Source organism: Girardinichthys multiradiatus, chromosome 15 (genome assembly GCF_021462225.1).
Source record: "Girardinichthys multiradiatus isolate DD_20200921_A chromosome 15, DD_fGirMul_XY1, whole genome shotgun sequence".
Taxonomy (NCBI): Eukaryota; Metazoa; Chordata; class Actinopteri; order Cyprinodontiformes; family Goodeidae; genus Girardinichthys; species Girardinichthys multiradiatus.
Window position 1 is genome coordinate 13,717,010 of NC_061808.1, and position 17,613 is coordinate 13,734,622.

Consider the following 17,613-nt stretch of genomic DNA (forward strand, 5'->3'; position numbering starts at 1 on the left):
TATATCCCATAAGCTCATTCCACTTGCCACATTATTCTGAATCATCTTCATCACCGTTCTTCACTTCCCTCCTCAGAGCTTGGCACCTTTCACACCCTTAATCCCCTTAAAATTGTCCCACAGAGATGCTAGCAGACAACCTCTCACTTTTCCCTCTCTGTCAGTCGGAAGTGTCCCGGGCCTCCTGCATGAATGTTTTTTTTTTTTTTTGGCAGTAAGACACCTGACTTTCGGAAAAGTGAGACAGCTGCATAGCCGTGTTCCATAGTCTCTTCCCGCTTCCCGCCCGGTCCCAGTCTCAGGCTGTAATCACACAGCTTCATGCTCCAGGGCCCTGCACCGCTGATTGGAGTCTATCTGACGGCTGGGAGGAAAAACTATCGGAGGGGATAAAATATTCACACACGGCCGTTAGAAGATCCAGGGGGAAAGTCTGAAGGCATTAGCCAGAGCTCACAAACATCCACACTGACAGTGTTTCCCAAACGCTGAGCTCCCTTGACAGATTTTTTTTCCTTGCTTAACACCTCCCAAAGTGTCAGCATGAACAAAAACAGAGAGAAGGAGACATGCCCCATAGTAGGGATCTACAGCGATTACCTGGGGACACTCGCGGAGTTTTAGAATTCCTTCCTCCTGTAGTTTTTTTTACAGCTAGACTTGCATGGATCTGTTACATACCAATTTTTCTATAGGCCTCAGGGAAACCAAGCCCTACGTACAGTGAGACCATTAAACTGCTCATACAGCACTTCGTTTAAAAAAAAAAAAAAAGCTGAGCTAACTTAAAGTGGTTCCAAAGGAGAAAAAAATAAATAAAAAATCCTATCTCTCTCCAGTTCCCTCTCAAACAACCTTTCTGCTCTATCCATTTTTATACCCATGACAAGTAATCATCTCTCCTATCAATCCAGCTCCTTTCATCCCTGGACTCTGAAGTTCTTTACCGAGGGAGAAACTCATTGTAATCTCATCACAGAGTCTCCTGGAGAGCTGTCTACCTGAGCGTGCGGTCGAGAAATGAAAGGTGAAGATTGTAGCTGAATATGTGACGGTGGTGTCGGGCTCCCCCAGGGGGGAAAGTACAAGCTGGGCAAACAGTCTCTCTCGTCAGAACACATCTGAAGTGTGTGAAAAGACAGAAGAGGGAGAATTGACCGCGACTTTCCATCAGGGTAAAATTGAAACAATTCTGCACTTTTGTGTGATGTCGTGGAACACAAGGAGCAAATAAACATTTTGCAGGCTGCTGTCAGATTGGAAGTTAATGTAGGAGGGTGCAAATCAAGGTTTTTCTCTGTTTTTTGCGCTTTTGGTTTAAAAGCACTGTGGTGGCGTGTTGTAGCATTTTCTTGATAGGTCTGTAGAAGTCTGCTTGCTTGCCAAGCATGTGTAGGAGGATCAATAGAGTGTGGATTAGAAAGGCATGCACATGAGCCTTTTTCTGCTGAGAAACTCTGATTCCATTTTTTTTCTTATGGCAACCCTTAGAATCAGAGATGCTTCAAAATGGCGACAGATCAAACAGTATGTTGCTCCATCTTTAAAATTCCTCTTTCTTGCTGTATGCTACTCTCTTTGTCCACAGGTCTCATTCGACTGCAGGAGCTGATCAAGGCTCCGTCACGATACAACATTCGTTTGAAGATCCGACAGCTGCCCACGGAGACCAAGGACGCCAAGCCACTTTTGAAGGAGATGAAGAAGGCGAAGGAGTTTCATGTCATCTTTGATTGTGGACACGAGATGGCAGCCTGGATCCTGAAACAGGTGGCGCCACCTTAATGAGCTGTGATAGCTTACTAGGCTCGTTGAAAAAACAAAGAGCTAGACTTTTTTTTTTCCTCAATCATATGATGAGTATTAATAGGAAGAATTGTGTTCAGCAAAACACTTGCAAATTATTCAACCCCAGAATTTACTATGTACGAACTGAGAGAAGCTAAATTGGTGAATAAATGAGCAATTTTATCATATTATGTTTTGCATTTAATTAAAAAGCTACCTACAGGAACAAAATTTACATAATTTCCCTCATAAAGTCAGGACTGAACACAGAAGCTCATCCCTCATTCATTATGTATAAGTGCTAAAACAATAGTGTGTTCACTTTATAACTTTTTCTGCTGTTGGATTTCTCCTCTCCTCTGCTCTGTGCATCTATATTCCCCTTGTAGATTATGAGATCTTGAACACTGACCGGTCCTAACATATGCTCTCCATTGCACAATAAAGTTTTTTTATTTTTTTTTATTAGAATGTATAACTCTGTTCACAGGCATCTTGAGTTCATTTAACAGAAGGTCATTGATTATTTATGACATTTGCCAGGGCCCTTACTGGAGTGAAGTGTTAAGTGAAGAATATTGTACCCAGTACAAATCTTCAAAAACCTTTCTCTATCATAGAGGAAAAGAAATGTCAATGCAGTCATTATTAATGAATTTACTGATTTAGTATTTTTGGGTATCAGTCTTGGACCTGCTAGACAACAAAGAAAAAATTGACCATCTTAAGCAAAACATCTCCTAGTCAATTTGGCTCAAGTTCAGTTCAGTCCTTGGCCAACTGGTACTCCCATTTTATCCCATTCTACCTCCATTTACCTGTAAACAGACCACTACGATATATTATTATCACATTTCCATTAACTCAATTAATTCAGTTACCTTTGCAGTAATTCAGAGCATGCATGAGGAAACAGTTGAAAGTAAGGACTCCCTTTTAACAGGAAGACAACTACAGCAGAACCAGGCTCAGTGTGAGAATATTCTGAAAAAATGCACCATTGATTTTGGTTCTGATCCCCATTAGGACCGTTCAGTGCTGGAAATTAATTAATGAATTGATGTATGGGAGATTATTTATTTTGCATATTCCATGTTTTTAAACCAACTCTGAGCGATCTCCTCTAGCAGATATTATTTACTGGAGTCCCACAACCACATTTTCTTACAATATGGATGGATGAATCAAAATTACTTTGCAAATTTGGATGATAAAGAGGCCCCAAAGCTGGTATGAAACATTCCTAGGACAAGTACAAATTGATGCACAATCAGTCTAGACCATCTGGAGGCAGAAGGCTCTTTGTCGAGTATGAAACTACCAAAGCACAAAATTGCAAAGTGGTGAAATGACTAGCACCCATTAATTTCTAATTTTGTCTTCAAGGATGCTCTGTAAATTATATTCTCACATAACTGCAAAGATTTAGTTTTAGACTAACGGGCCGCTTTTTTTAATGTGTTTGCCAAAAACAAGGTACAACAGTTTGCAGGTACTGCATCAAGTGAGAGCTGTGAAATAAAAAAAAATGTATCACTGCAAATAACACATTCTGTGTGAAAACTATACTTCAAACTGCTTTCTAAAGCAGATATTTCAACACTATATGTGAAAACAAATAAAAAGACAAAGCGGGATAGTTTGATTTCTTGTGAAGGCGGGTCCTGTGAAGTTCTTCATTGTAAAAAAAAACAAAGAAAACAGTAGGCTTCTATATATATACATATATGCACATAAAATGAGGCAACTGCGGTGTAGAGGTTTATAAAATAGGATTTGTGTGAACCACTAAAGTATTTTTTAGGAAAGAGCTGTTTGAAGATGAGAGAAATCCACTTTGGAAATCGGTCCAGTCTGACAAGCCTGTTAGCTTGATTCTACAGTATTTCTCAAAATTAGGCTCCTTTTAGTAGTGTGTATTGCAGGCAAGGTAATAAAGGGTGATAAAACTCAACAGACTGAATAGTCCATAGATCATGGTTTTTCTAACTGAAGGGTTCATAAACATATTACTTGTAGTTTCTATAGCCTGCCTTTAGTTAAAGATGTATTTTTATTCCCATCATTCTTACAGCCAAGTAGTTAGTCACTATGTAGGGTTAAATTAACAGCTGAATGAACACATCTTAGTTACTATGTCATTCTTGCAATGATTTTTAAATTCAAGTTATGCTTGATTTATACCTAACTATTTTTTTCTTGTAGGCCCTGGCCATGGGCATGATGACTGAGTACTACCATTACATTTTTACTACCCTGGTGAGTAAATTGGCATTGTTTTTTTTGCTGTTTTTGTTGAATGTTTTTTGCACTCCTGGTGAAACTTAGTAATATTTGTTTTGAACATTCCCTTTTTACCCAGGCTTCAGTTTTGTTTGTCGGAAGACAAAATGCATCTGTCTGGGAATCTGATATGAGCTTTTCTTTTCTCAGAACAACATTCAACTTACAGCAATCTGTAGAGAAAAAAAAGTCCAATCCCATTTTTATTGTGTGTGACTCACTGCAAAAAACCAGGTAGCTTCAACAAGCGACAACTGTGTTGTCATTGTCACATAGTCTGTACTCTCTTTACATGTTAAAATCGGTTGTGAAAGGTTAACAACAATAGATTTTCCTAATCCAGCGCCCACCTGGCTGACCTAAAACCTGGGTGTGGAAGACCAAAGCAGGTGGAAACATTTTATTCTGACTAGGTGCCACTAAAGTTCTCCAGAAAATCTTTGATCTTGCTTCTACAAAGATTGCCCACCACTGTGTTTCAGATGAAAAGCAGCACACCCCCACTAAACCCAGAGAACAGAAGACTGAGAGCTCAGATAATAGCCCCAAACAGATGATAGTGTCATCCATTTGGTCCATTATAGCTCTAACAAACAAATGATGCACTATGTTGTTTGGAAGTCCAAGGTAAAGACTGGAGCTAGAAAGAAATCCCGTGCATCTACACACATGTAGAAACCTGTCTGTATGTTGCAGTAGAGAGTGACAGCAGGTATGTCATTGAAAGACGAAAGAGAATGGTGATTTTGGCTGCTGAGATGGAAACATGCCCACTTTGAAACCAGCCAATGTTTGGCAGCATAGGGGCCACTGCGCTGGCCTGAACTACTGTATACTGGTACCGAGCCATCCGTGCTGGTTTCAAAACAGCAAATATTGACCATGGCACCCGTGTTCCACGTCCGTCACCTGCTGTTGCTCTTTCAACTGTGTTGTTGTGTCCCAGAGACATCTGCCTGGTTAGATGCCGGATATGCTGTATGCAGGACAATTAGGTTGTCCTTTCACATCCACATGATAAATGGCAACCCACCAAAAGCCTGACTGTAACCTTGAAATCTTGCCTTAATCAAGGCTACTGCGTCAGTATGAGGAAAAAAATAAAGAAATACCTTTAGACAAACCTCTTTGCTTCCAGTCATTAAGCCAGGACTGTCAATGAGCTAACTTCTCTTAATTATTAAAATGAAAGATGTATGGAAAACCTTTTTCAGATCAAACACAAATTACCCTTTCATCTATTTTTGCTTTTAGGACCTTTTTGCCCTCGATATGGAACCATATCGCTACAGTGGAGTTAACATGACTGGCTTTCGTATACTTAACACGGAAAACTCTCAAGTGTCATCAATCATTGAGAAGTGGTCAATGGAGCGGCTCCAAGCCCCACCCAAACCGGACTCAGGCCTGCTGGATGGATTCATGACAGTAGGTTTTAGCTGCTTGTACACTTACATAATCCATGTGAAAATATGCTTGTGGTCACAGAGTCTTTCTGTGTGACTGACCAAATCAATTGGACGCCATCGATAAAGTAATAGTAACTTTGACGATGCAGGAAATTCTGCTTGGGAACAGTCATCCATTTTTGTAATTATTTTTTGAATTATTCACTATTTACTTGAGTATAAAATAGCTGTGTGTGAGTTGTCAATCATAAGGCCAATGCTGCTGAGTTCCTGCGGTGGAAGCTGGAGCAACATAAATGCCCTCTGCATGGAGCTTTGGAGTTGGTGCCCCTGGGTCTAAATGCCCAGTAATGAGCCGGTGTGAATGGTAATAGCCGTTTATCTGCCCTCCTGCCTCTCACAGCACTCCTCTGGGAGCATGGCCAAAATATGACAATCTGTCAGTGTTCATGCAGGGAGAGGAAGCAAATTGGATGGAAATTATGGCCTTGGTTTTTTTAGGACGGCATCCAGAAAAACCCGGGGATAAGGTGATTTGAAAGTGAAAAAGGGAAGGGAGCTCGTCATGGACATTCAAGGTCCCTCTCTGGGTCTGTTGTTGTAAACAGTCAATTTACTTCACCTCCCTCACAGCACCTTCCTCTGAGACAAACACCATTTTTTCCCCAGCAATCCATTCTGTTTTTCTTGGCAGATTTAGAGTGTACTATGTAGAAATCTGTGCATTGAAAGAAATGTCTTTTCATCTGAGGTTTTCAGACCAGTCTTTGTCTGAACTAGGCACAGGTCTTAGTGTCTATTCACACATCAAGACATCAAGAACAGTCTTAATTCCCTTACTTATGATAAAAAAGAAAAAGACCATCAATAAAATCTATCTATCTATCTATCTATCTATCTATCTATCTATCTATCTATCTATCTATCTATCTATCTATCTATCTATCTATCTATCTATCTATCTATCTATCTATCTATCTATCTATCTATCTATCTATCTATCTATCTATCTATCTATCTATCTATCTATCTATCTATCTATCTATCTATCTATCTATCTATCTATCTATCTATCTATCTATCTATCTATCTATCTATCTATCTATCTATCTATCTATCTATCTATCTATCTATCTATCTATCTATCTATCTAATGGTTGATGCTTTTGAGATGCTTTAATCTAAGATATTGTGAGGGCACTGCTATTGTAACAATAGAAATGAATAACATTTCCTCTAAGCAGATGCATAAGCTTCTGTTTTCCTCTGTAGCACTTCATTTAAAACAAGTGATGGATACAGAAGGATGAAAATAACGCAAAAAGAGGTTCTTCACCAGAAACACAATTGTTTCTGTTAGTTTTAATTGTTAGCATTGTATAAATAGCTAAATAAGCTTGTGTGGTGCATACAGATTTACACAATTCTACTATAAATATGGTTCAATAAAAATAATTAAGTAAACACAATGTTGTTAAACTGATTTACTAGAATGGTCTATTCAAAGAGCCTTATGAAAATATTCATATAATTTTCCAATTTAGAATCCAGTTAAGAATCTGTGGCTAGATTTGAACATTGCTGTTCACAAGTGAAAACCATCCAACATGAAGGAGGTGGAGCAGTTTTGCTGCAAAAAGTGGCTCTAGAAAGTAGTGGCTTTTAGGGGTTGAACAAGAATGGACGCCGAAGATTTCTGTTATTCTGTCCTATTTGTTATTTACCTTACAATAAAAAATAATACATCTTTAAAGTTAAAGGCATGTTCTGTAAAGTAAATGTTGCAAACTCTCCAACAATCCAGTTTAGGTTTTGGCAACACAGCTTGAAAAATGCCAAGGGGGTGAATACATTTCTAAGTGTGGGGACTTTCAGTAATTAGAGCAGTTGTTCTTTTAATAACAGTTACCACTTGAGTGATTCTTAGGTTTGCAGGTATCAAACATAGTGTAAAAAACATCATACAAGAGCAATAAAAAATAACTAGTTCAAGTTCTTTTTTATTACTCTTGTATGATGTTTTTTTCTTTTTTGCTGTTTTTTTCAAAACACTAAGGCAAGAAAATGTTAAGATCCATTGGTGCTATATTTTTGGTTCAGGATGGGGTTTAATCATGCATTACATTTTACCTCAAAAGTCAAAACTGTGAAGTTGTAAGTTGAATTCATAAGCAAGTAGGTCTCATCAAGTCGGAATCCTTAGGAAAGCAGCAATGACTCAACAACACTGACTTCAAAATCCATTATGTGTTTAAAATGTAACTGCAGAAATAAACTGCTAATTTCCACTTGCAAGAGTTTAGATCCTAAATCCTTTGCACACAGAATACTGTACCACCTGTGTTAGCCAACATGTTCCTACAGGGTTTCAATAGACTAAAGGTGACAAAATAAACTGCTACTAGCTTGTATTACTAATTGTCAGCTTGTCACCTAGCACTAGCATATCCCAATGGTTTAATGATAGAGTTAGATATGATGTTATTCCTAGATACTAGACTCAGTCATAAAAAGTAGTCCACCTGACTTTTTCTTGGTTGTTTGTTTTCTACTTCAGTTTAAACTTAAAGTTCTTAACCCTTTAATACCCAATGCAAGAAATAATTGTAAAAAATGTTTTTTTTTTATATTTTGAGAGCATAATTGATACATTAAGCTTAATCATGTAATAATAACAAGCATAAATATATATCTTTGCATGCATTATAACTTTCCTGTCTCAGAAATATTTAAATACTTAAAATTATTTTAACAAATTCTGCATTTTCCATTATAGAGTTAAAATATCCTCCACAGCAGCCCTCATTTGAGTATTTTCTGTTTGAAGCAAAGGTTGTTTTTTTGTTTTGTTTTTTTGGACCAACTCCTCGTTTTCCCTGCAGCTCGCCAGCTCTACATCATAGTTAATTAGCAATTTATTTACTTTGTAAAGGGTCGATGCCAACATTTCTTTTAAGTACCCCTAAAGTGATGCTTGTGTCACAGGTTAAGAACCTAAGCATTGGAGCATGCCCACTTAAGAGGATTCCATGTCAAGATTGAATGGAGAGATTTCATGGTAAATGTAAAGGAAAGTACTTCCAAGGGTATGATAAAGGCATAGAGGAGGAAAACTTCTGTAAGTTTTAAAATATATATATAGCTTTTACCTTTTGTGTAACACAGATTTCTTTATTTAGCAAGCAGATTGCCTGACATTTATGCTGCAGCACTTTAGCTGAAGAATCCAACGTTAATGGCATCATTAAATTAAATAGAGGGTGGACTGCGGTAGCCAGAGTGTGACCCTGCACCCCCCCTGAACCTTCCACCAGCCTTTTATTGCTTCTCTTCAATGCCTTGTTCAACATTTGAGCTGCTCTGGCCCCTTGCTGGGCTTAGAGCTTGTTTGCACTCGTTGACCAGGCAACAGTTGTGTAGCAATGGTTACCAGGACAACACTGTACATGTCACCTTGTGATTTCATGAGTAGATTGATTGACTGAGATGGGAGGAAGGAAGGAGGAGTGTGGAGGAAGGTGACAGAGATTGCGGGCAAAGAGGGCTTTAATGTGAAGAAAGACAAAGGAATGGGCAGGAGGTATGATGTGAAGTTTTTCTTCCTTTTTCAACTGTTGGGAGTTGAACACAATGTTTTCTCACATCACAAGGCATGTGTAAATGCAGACCAGTGTAAAATCACAATGACAGTGCCTTTTGGGTGAGGCCGAGTTTCATCTCAGGCAAATATTCATTCCGAGAAGTCCATCCTCAGATGAGGCAAGCTCGCAGCCAAAAACATGCTCAGTGCATGCCTTCTAATTGTGTTTGAAAGAAATGTATCTGACATGTAGGAACACATAATGAGAGAATGGATACTAATTAGTACATTTTATTTTTTATAAACTGAATGTGTTGAACAGTCTCAGTTTCCTAAAGTGAAATATAGCTAGTGGAGGGTTGTTCTCTACATAATAAAGGAAGCATAGCAATACAATAGCATGCAAATGTTTGTGCATCCTTTTAACCATAGTTCCTCTTTTGTTGGTAACACAGTGTTTTAACTAGATTGTGACATCAAGGAAAAAAGCATCCCATTCTGAAGAAGAGAACTGTAAATGCAGAACCCTTGATCACAATACACATGCACCATTCAGAACAGGAGTACTTAAAAATGTGCCAAGTCTATATATCCAGCATAAATTTAAAAACATCATTGTGGGTTGGGGGATGTTCTGTTTCAGTATTCCGCTATGTTTAAGATATTGTGGTGTTTACAACACAAGGCCAAAGCAATGATACATTCTCAGGCTCTAAAGTTAGAGGTTTTCTTTTTGCCAAAATCTTCTCTTTTTTTCAGCAAGCATACATTTTACCAGTTCAGTTAAGAGGTTGCCAGAAGTTGATTTCTTCAGTGACTCCAGTGCTGGCTAGGATGCCGAGAAAGGCGTCCTAGCCAGCACTAGTTTTATTATGTTGGTTCATCGGTTAAGGTCAAATTTCTGTCAACGTTGCACATTTTAATATTGCAGCTGGACTAGTGTCTGCTAAACCTTCCAAGATGTTATTTGCCGCCAAACAATGGGTTTAACTTTTGCGCAATCCTATGCGCAATTCTCCCTAACGGATTACTATAAAATCAAAAACCTAACCTCAGCTATTCCTTTTATCTACTATTTCTCATCTACATTACAAAATGAGGGGGCACACTTTCAAATATTGTCTTTTAGCCCATGTTTAAATTTTATGATCATCATTTAGACATTAGAATGCCAAGCAATGGGTCTGGGGACTCCATGACTGCTGGTAGTTTGGAGAAATGTTTGAGCCGTCTGAGTATTTCTGTGACATTGAAATGAGAATCGCTTATCCACATTATTAATAACTGTTGGATATGTGGGTTATGAGAGCCTATGAGTTTTACAGCATCTATTTAATATAAAACTGTGCAAATAAAAATCCAGCTGTTATGCTTAAAATAATGAAAATAATGTTTCACTTTGAATACCTCAGCTTTGTTGCCTTATAGCAATGCTTCTGTTTGAAAGAGTATAGGCGTTCCAGCTGTGTCTCACACTGCAAAACCATAAATGTTATTTTAATTTAGTCTTAAAATTACTTTAGCAGTGGTAAAATGTGTGCAGACATGTCTGTCTTTAAGGTGGACTGGTGATAGGTTCAGAGTATGTTGCATGTCTTCCCTGACAGCGCAATGATGAAAATGAAACAAATATGCGTGTGAAAATAAGTATTCAATTTATTTTTCTGTTGCAATTTTCCTTTAGAATTAATTAAGTATTTGAACTGAACTAATCTGAATTTAGCACCACTCAACCTGGCTAGTGACAAAAATATGCCAATTTTGCCACAATTAGCTTTGAACAGTGATTAAAAAGATACTCAATAATCAAGATGTATTACATGCATCAAAGTTGAAAACTACTACTATTTTCAGTTCATAACGCATCAACAAAAAGCATCTTCTTTGTTGGACTTTTTTTTGAGTTCATTAAAAATCAGATTAAGGTTAGACATGGTTTTTGAATGGATTAATGGGGATAATTGTGTATTTACTTCAATTTCCACTGGATTCAAAACAACTTCCTCTAACAAAAACCTGCTCCACATGCTTTCTTTTATGATTGAAGGTTTAAAAATAAATGTTTGGATTAAAACAATGTTTGCATATCAGTGTGCATGCATAAAGGGTCTTAGAAAGAACATCAGAACTGGCCAAAATTAGAATAGGCATGTCTAACTACAAAGAAAAACACAGCATTGGTATTGGCCACAAATAGCATGACGCTAATGGATATATGAATGTGCAGAGTTACCACCATGAAAAGAGGTTCCCATCTGAAAATAATTACTTCCTACGAATCTAATGAGATAATTTGTTGGGATGGTTTACTTTAATTTAAATTCTTTAATCCTGATTAAATGAATTAAGAATGCACTTACATTTAACTAAGGGAATAGGAAATTGATCATATTCCCCTTTATGAGGCCTTAGACAGTTATTTTTCACCTCTGAATAATTTCACTGATGTCTGCATTTCACTGAGCTGTAATTACCTCCACAGAGAGCTGGATGTTCTCCAGTGTCATCAACACAATTGAAATTTCTGGTGTAATAGCTCACAATAATGACTTTTATTAATAGAACGTACACATGGCGGGGACCTCCTTTTGCTCATGTGGGGCACTGTGAGAAGCATGTTAGACTTAAAAACGTATAACGAACTGAAAACACAGCCAGCACTTGGGAAAACATGCAGGTTCACCAAACATTTGTATGTATGTTGTATTATATGTATTCAAACTGGTTTAGGAAAAATAAAATGTTATTTGTACCAGATAATGTGATTCATAAGAAGCCTTTTTTTCAGAATGCTTGTACAAATATTTCTTATCTGTAACTGCCTTCTTAAATAATTCTTTATAGCAGAGGGCCATTTCCCCAATGGGAAATAAGTGGCATGCAGGAGTGTACCAGCAACTGTTACATGCACATACTGCAAGCAGGTTTACCGAAGTTGCAACATGCTATTTAGCAACAGATAAATTAATTTATATTAATGTTCACACAACGCACTGACCAAGACTTTCTACGTCCGTGACAGGACCTTAAGCATGTATAATTTAAATGTGGAATGGCAGGAGCAAAGGATGAAAGAGGAAGACAAAAAAGCAGGAAGCAAGTTTGCTGGGATACACTTAGGGGCCAATAGAGGCTGGGTAGACATGTAGCTGCATTAATATGCACTGCTGGGAGAAGAGTGGATGATAACCACAGTGAGTGCTGGAAGAACCTGCAAAATGGCAGCTATACACTCCAATTAGAAAGTGTTTATAATGCATGTTTAGATACATGTCTGTGCTGTCCTGCCGGTAAGCCTTAAAAATGCTGAACACATGCTGAAAAATGTCTGATTCAGTTCCCTATTTTATTTTGCTCCCAAAGAGGAGTACTTGGCTGTGGATTGTTATAGCATTCACTTGTCTGAAATCTGGCAACTGAAGACACACAAGTCCCTGGATGCTTCATTTAAGCAACATTTCAACCAAATCAGGGTCCTCAGTGAGGGTTTTGAGCCAAATTAGGCAATCCCTAGTCAGTTTAATATTGAACAGAAGATGCAGGCAGTAGTTTTGCCTGATATGAATCACCGCACAAATAAACTTTACACAAAATAAAATTAAGCACTTGGGAAATCTTTTTATCTGCACAAACTGGTTGCTGTTTCTATCCTGCAGCCTATATAAGGTTAACATCTGAGAAGATTTCATACAGTTAATAGTATTGAGTAATAGGCTTCTCGTAATTCTGTTTGATGCCGTGTTAATAAGAAGCATTAGCATGAACAGACTGAGCAAAGGGAAGTAGGAGATGGAAAGAAACTTCCACAGTTTCACGTTAAGCTGTAATAAAGCAAATTATAAAATGTATCTGATGATCTAACATAAAAATATTGCCTTTTACTGCTGCCTCTAAAATAGCATCCACCTTCAGTGTAATATTTGATTATTATTAAAGGTATTTATAGCTATGATACTATTTATGATATGATAGTTATTTCAATATTTCAGCACATATTCAAATAAGAAAAAAACCACATTGGATTTTTTTGTTAACATTGTCAGCTGGTAGTTGATATACCAGATATTAAGCAGACCATTTGGGATTTATTTGAATAGAAGTTTAAAACAGTGGAAACCTCAATAATACTGGAATAATACCATCAAAGTTTAGTCCCTGTGCTGAGGCAAAATGATCCATTGCTAAACTTAACCATTCTATAATACATCATGGCAAAGTGAAGATTGACTAGTCAGTTTGCCTAAATAAAAGTATAGATTTAATCTCAAGCTAGCATACCATAAATTCAATGAGTGTACAGTCTATGAGCATTAAGTCATTATAATGAATAAATATTTTCCGTTCAGCTGAAAACAAACTGAGAACACCACACTGCTGATCGCTTAGCTTTAGCCAGAGTTAATTTGTTTTTCAAAACAAAATTTAAATACTGCTGTCAAGGTTCTCAGGTGAAAAGGATTGACGTGGGGCCAAACACCACCATTGGGAGTTGTATTCAGTGAATTATTACAGAAATGTTTTTTGAGGTGTCATTATGTCATTGATGTATTTTGCCTTGTAGGAGCCTGATCCTGGCAAGCTAGGTGAGGCAATTTATTAGCCATGTTTTCTGCTTCGATGGCTAACCTGCAGTAGGCTATTTATTTTGCAGACAGACATGCTACGGTTTAATTCATACCTCACCGTCCACTCTACTGTCCCCCAGACCAGAAAGTCTGTCAGATGTAGATTTTGCTATTAGTACCTACTTGCTATGACTCCCCACAGAGATCTGCACAAATCTGTGGATTTTTCTTACTTTGTTGACTGTGTGCACCCACACAGCCCTTAATAGTTTCAGTCAAAGGGTAGTGCCAATTATTCAGCAGATAAAGAAAAGGATTAAAGTTACAAGAAATTGTAAACAAAAAAATTGTAGTTTAATCTAAGGGGGAAAAAATGATCCACTTCTTTTTGTGTTTTCAGAGGGACTTAAAATAACACAAAGCTTTAATTATGTATTTGATACATTAAAGATGGAGCGAACAAAATGAGTTCCACACGAGTTCACAGGTTGATTGTGTCCATCGCAGCAGTGTGATCTGCCTCCCTCTGATCCTTCTTGGCAGAGAGAAGAGCCTTTTAAAGACAGCGACTGGGGAGAGCAGACACTCGATGCCCTGTGCCGGGCATCACCAGCTGGGCTTGGCACAGCATCAACATTATTAGCACCACTGCTGTCTTGGTCCATAGAAGTTATTTGTAGATGGGTGAAAACAGGCGTGGGGGAGAAAAGGAATTTAAAGTTAGGATTTATTGTCTCTTTTCTTTTTTGTTTCCCTTTTGCTTCATTGCAGTTCACAGCAGAGGTTCATTGATTTATTGGCATTACATTAGAATCACCTAATAACAAAAAAAGAGAATTAAGTGCAACAGAAATAGATAAAAAAAAGGACAAAGTCAAACAGATACTTATGCAGTAATATCCAGTAAATCATAGGTCCCTGCCCACATGTTATTGCACACCAGACATACCTCAACAGTAATGGAAGCAAGAACCTGCTGATGTTATAGAGCAATAAACACCTTTGCTATCAGGGACTACAACTATCATCAGATCAGTATCATACAATCGGCCCCTGAAGGTTAATGCTGCCAGAAGCAGGGGGTGAGTGTTTTATGCTCACCCTTGGACTTGAGGATATTGGATGGCCCTAGGACCCTGTGACACGCTATTATCATTTTCAGGGTTGATAGGCTGACCCTTATCATTTAGGTTGGGTATTTAATGTACATATATGCGGTAGAAATAAGTATATAGTAATGATGAAAAGAAAGTACACACCCTTAAAATTCTAGATTGGTATACATGAGCTGACCCTTCCCAGGTTCTAGGATTATTTAAATCTAATTTAAGTGTACAAAAACAAACCACCGATCTTTCCATCCATTTTTTTAAGAAGCAAAAATGAAGAGGTTTTGAGTATGCCCCAGCAACAATGCATCCAAAATATACAAAACCCTTAAATGTTTTTCAGTCTTAATAAATCAAACATAATTGATTATAAAGTATTTTACATCAGGATAAACTTGTCAAAGCGTTATGAACCAGTTAAAACTAACAACATAAAGCATCAATAAAAAATTTTAATGTATAGGGGTGCAAAAACACACCCATGTCAAATTGAATGAAAATATGTTTTTGGCAAAACTAAGAATGCATAAGTATTTATTGTATTTGTTTGTTGTTAAATATCCCGTAAGAATGTATGAGTCACAAACTGTTTTAAAAAAATCTGTGATCAGCGTAGATTATTCCAGTTCAGGTTTGGTCACCCAGACATTGTATAAATGCCACTTAATGATAATTCTAAGGTGACTCTACGATCACTTTTACTGTGTTTTCACAAGGATATAAAAATTTTCAAAAATTCCAAGAATCCAAGAATCTCTGTTAGTGTAGAATTATGCAATTTAGGTTTCAAACCAGGGATGATCAGATGTAGGGAATTGGGATTGGTGGATGAACAAAGCTTACACATCATGTATCACAGGCGTCATTATGTATTAAAAATCGTATTAGTCTATCGAATAACATATTAAGTATATCATTCTCATTCATTCATCTTCTATAACACTTATTCCATAGTGGGTCATGAGGGAGCTGGTGCCCATCTACAGCAGTCTATGGGCGAGAGGCAGGGTACACCTTGGACAGGTTGCCAATCCATCGCAGGGCAACACACAGACACACAGGACAAACAACCATGCACACATTCAGTCACACCTAAGGGCAATTTAGAGAGACCAATTAACCTAACACTCATGTTTTTGAAGGAAGCTGGAGCACCCAGTGAGAACCCATGCATGCACCCACGTAAAGACCCCCAGCCGAGAGACAAACCTAGGACCGTCTTGCTGCAAAGCAACAGTGGCACCAACTGCGCCACCGTGCAGCCCTGTATCAGTCTCAAGCCTTTTAAATGTACTGTTCTGGAGATAAGTACCAGCAGCCCTTGACAGAGTCAATGGAAAATGTATATATCTATATATATATACATTTTATCTATAATGTATATCTATATATCAATCTATATATGCAATTCGATTCAGTTTTATTTATATAGCGCCAATTCACAACACATGTCGTCTCAAGGCACTTCACAGAGTCAATTCAATCGAATCCTACAGATTTCAAGTCAGGTACATACATTCCAATTAATCCTAACTATCGAACAGTGCACTCAGATTCAGTTATTTATTCAAATTGGTTATAAAAGTTTTTCTATCTAAGGAAACCCAGCAGATTGCGTCGAGTCAATGACTTGTAGCAGTCACTCCTCCTGGATGAGCATGTAGAGACAGTGGACAGTCACTGGCGTTGACTTTGCAGCAATCCCTCATACTGAGCATGCATGTAGCGACAGTGGAGAGGAAAAACTCCCTTTTAAAAGGAAGAAACCTCCAGCAGAACCAGGCTCAGTGTGAGTGGCCATCTGCCATAGGCGACTGGGGATTTGAGAGAAGGGGGCAAAGACAGAAAAAGAACACAGAAGCACTGATCCAGGAGTACTTTCTATGGGAAATAAAGTAAATGTTAATGGATGTAGCTCCTTTAGTGGTTTCATCTAGGAAGAAAAAACAGAAAAACTCTGAGCCAGATTTCAGGTTTAGAGTATGAGAGAGAGCACATACAGTTAGTCACAGTAAAAGTTATGTAGCTATGTCAGTAGCTATGTCTAGCAGAAAAATAGGGTTAAACACTGAAAGACAGGGCCATGTGGATCATCGGTAGAAGATGAGCATTAAGTTGTTGGTAGCAGAAGCTTGGACGATGCCTCCCGTCGAGGAAGGTGTCACAAGTAGATACAGAGTCAGGCCAGGTGTAGCTTCTAGGAAGAGAAAAGAGAGAGAACATAAAGTTAAAAGCTGAAATAAGAGCAAATAACGCAAAATTGGAGAGTAGTATGAGAATGTAGCAGAAAGAGTGACAGTGGTCATTATGTCCTCCAGCAGCTGAAGCCTATAGCAGCATAACTACAGATATAGCTCAGGATAACCTAAGCCACTCTAACTATAAGCTTTATCAAAAAGGAAAGTTTTAAGCCTAGCTTTAAAAGTAGACGGTGTCTGCCTCATGGACTAAAACTGGGAGCTGGTTCCACAGGAGAGGAGCCTGATAACTAAAGGATCTGCCTCCCATTCTACTTCTAGAGACCCTAGGAACCACCAGTAAACCTGCAGTCTGAGAACGAACTGCTCTATATATATTATAATGTAAAAGGAGTATTTATATTGCTTTAAGCCGATAAAAGAATCAACAATTAAACTATTTGCAGTCACACTAATATAATAATTAACTAACTAACAAGACATACAAGAGATAAACAAACATGACATTTAAGAGTTGGAGAATGAATATCTAGGTTTTCTTCAGTTGATAAACCCTATAAAATGGTCTCTCTGGAACAGTAAACTCACAGTTTATGCACATAATTTGGATTTCTTGACTTGACAGGTAATACCTGACTTAACAGCTGAGAAATTTTGGAAAAGAAAAATGGAAGAATGAAC

At 37.8% G+C, this 17,613-nt stretch overlaps 1 protein-coding gene across 3 annotated transcripts in view; it reads left to right on the top strand.

The window, feature by feature from the left end:
• LOC124881923 (glutamate receptor ionotropic, kainate 2-like) overlaps positions 1-17,613 on the top strand; it is a 107,806-nt gene that overhangs the window by 36,847 nt on the left and 53,346 nt on the right. For 2 of the 3 annotated variants that reach the window (XM_047387873.1, XM_047387874.1), the window contains exons 4-6: positions 1,589-1,770; positions 3,994-4,047; positions 5,326-5,499. In XM_047387873.1, coding sequence (XP_047243829.1) covers positions 1,589-1,770; positions 3,994-4,047; positions 5,326-5,499 — 410 coding nt within the window. Of the gene's footprint in view, positions 1-385; positions 1,028-1,588; positions 1,771-3,993; positions 4,048-5,325; positions 5,500-17,613 lie in introns of those variants that run through there. The other variant, XM_047387875.1, reaches the window with a different exon arrangement.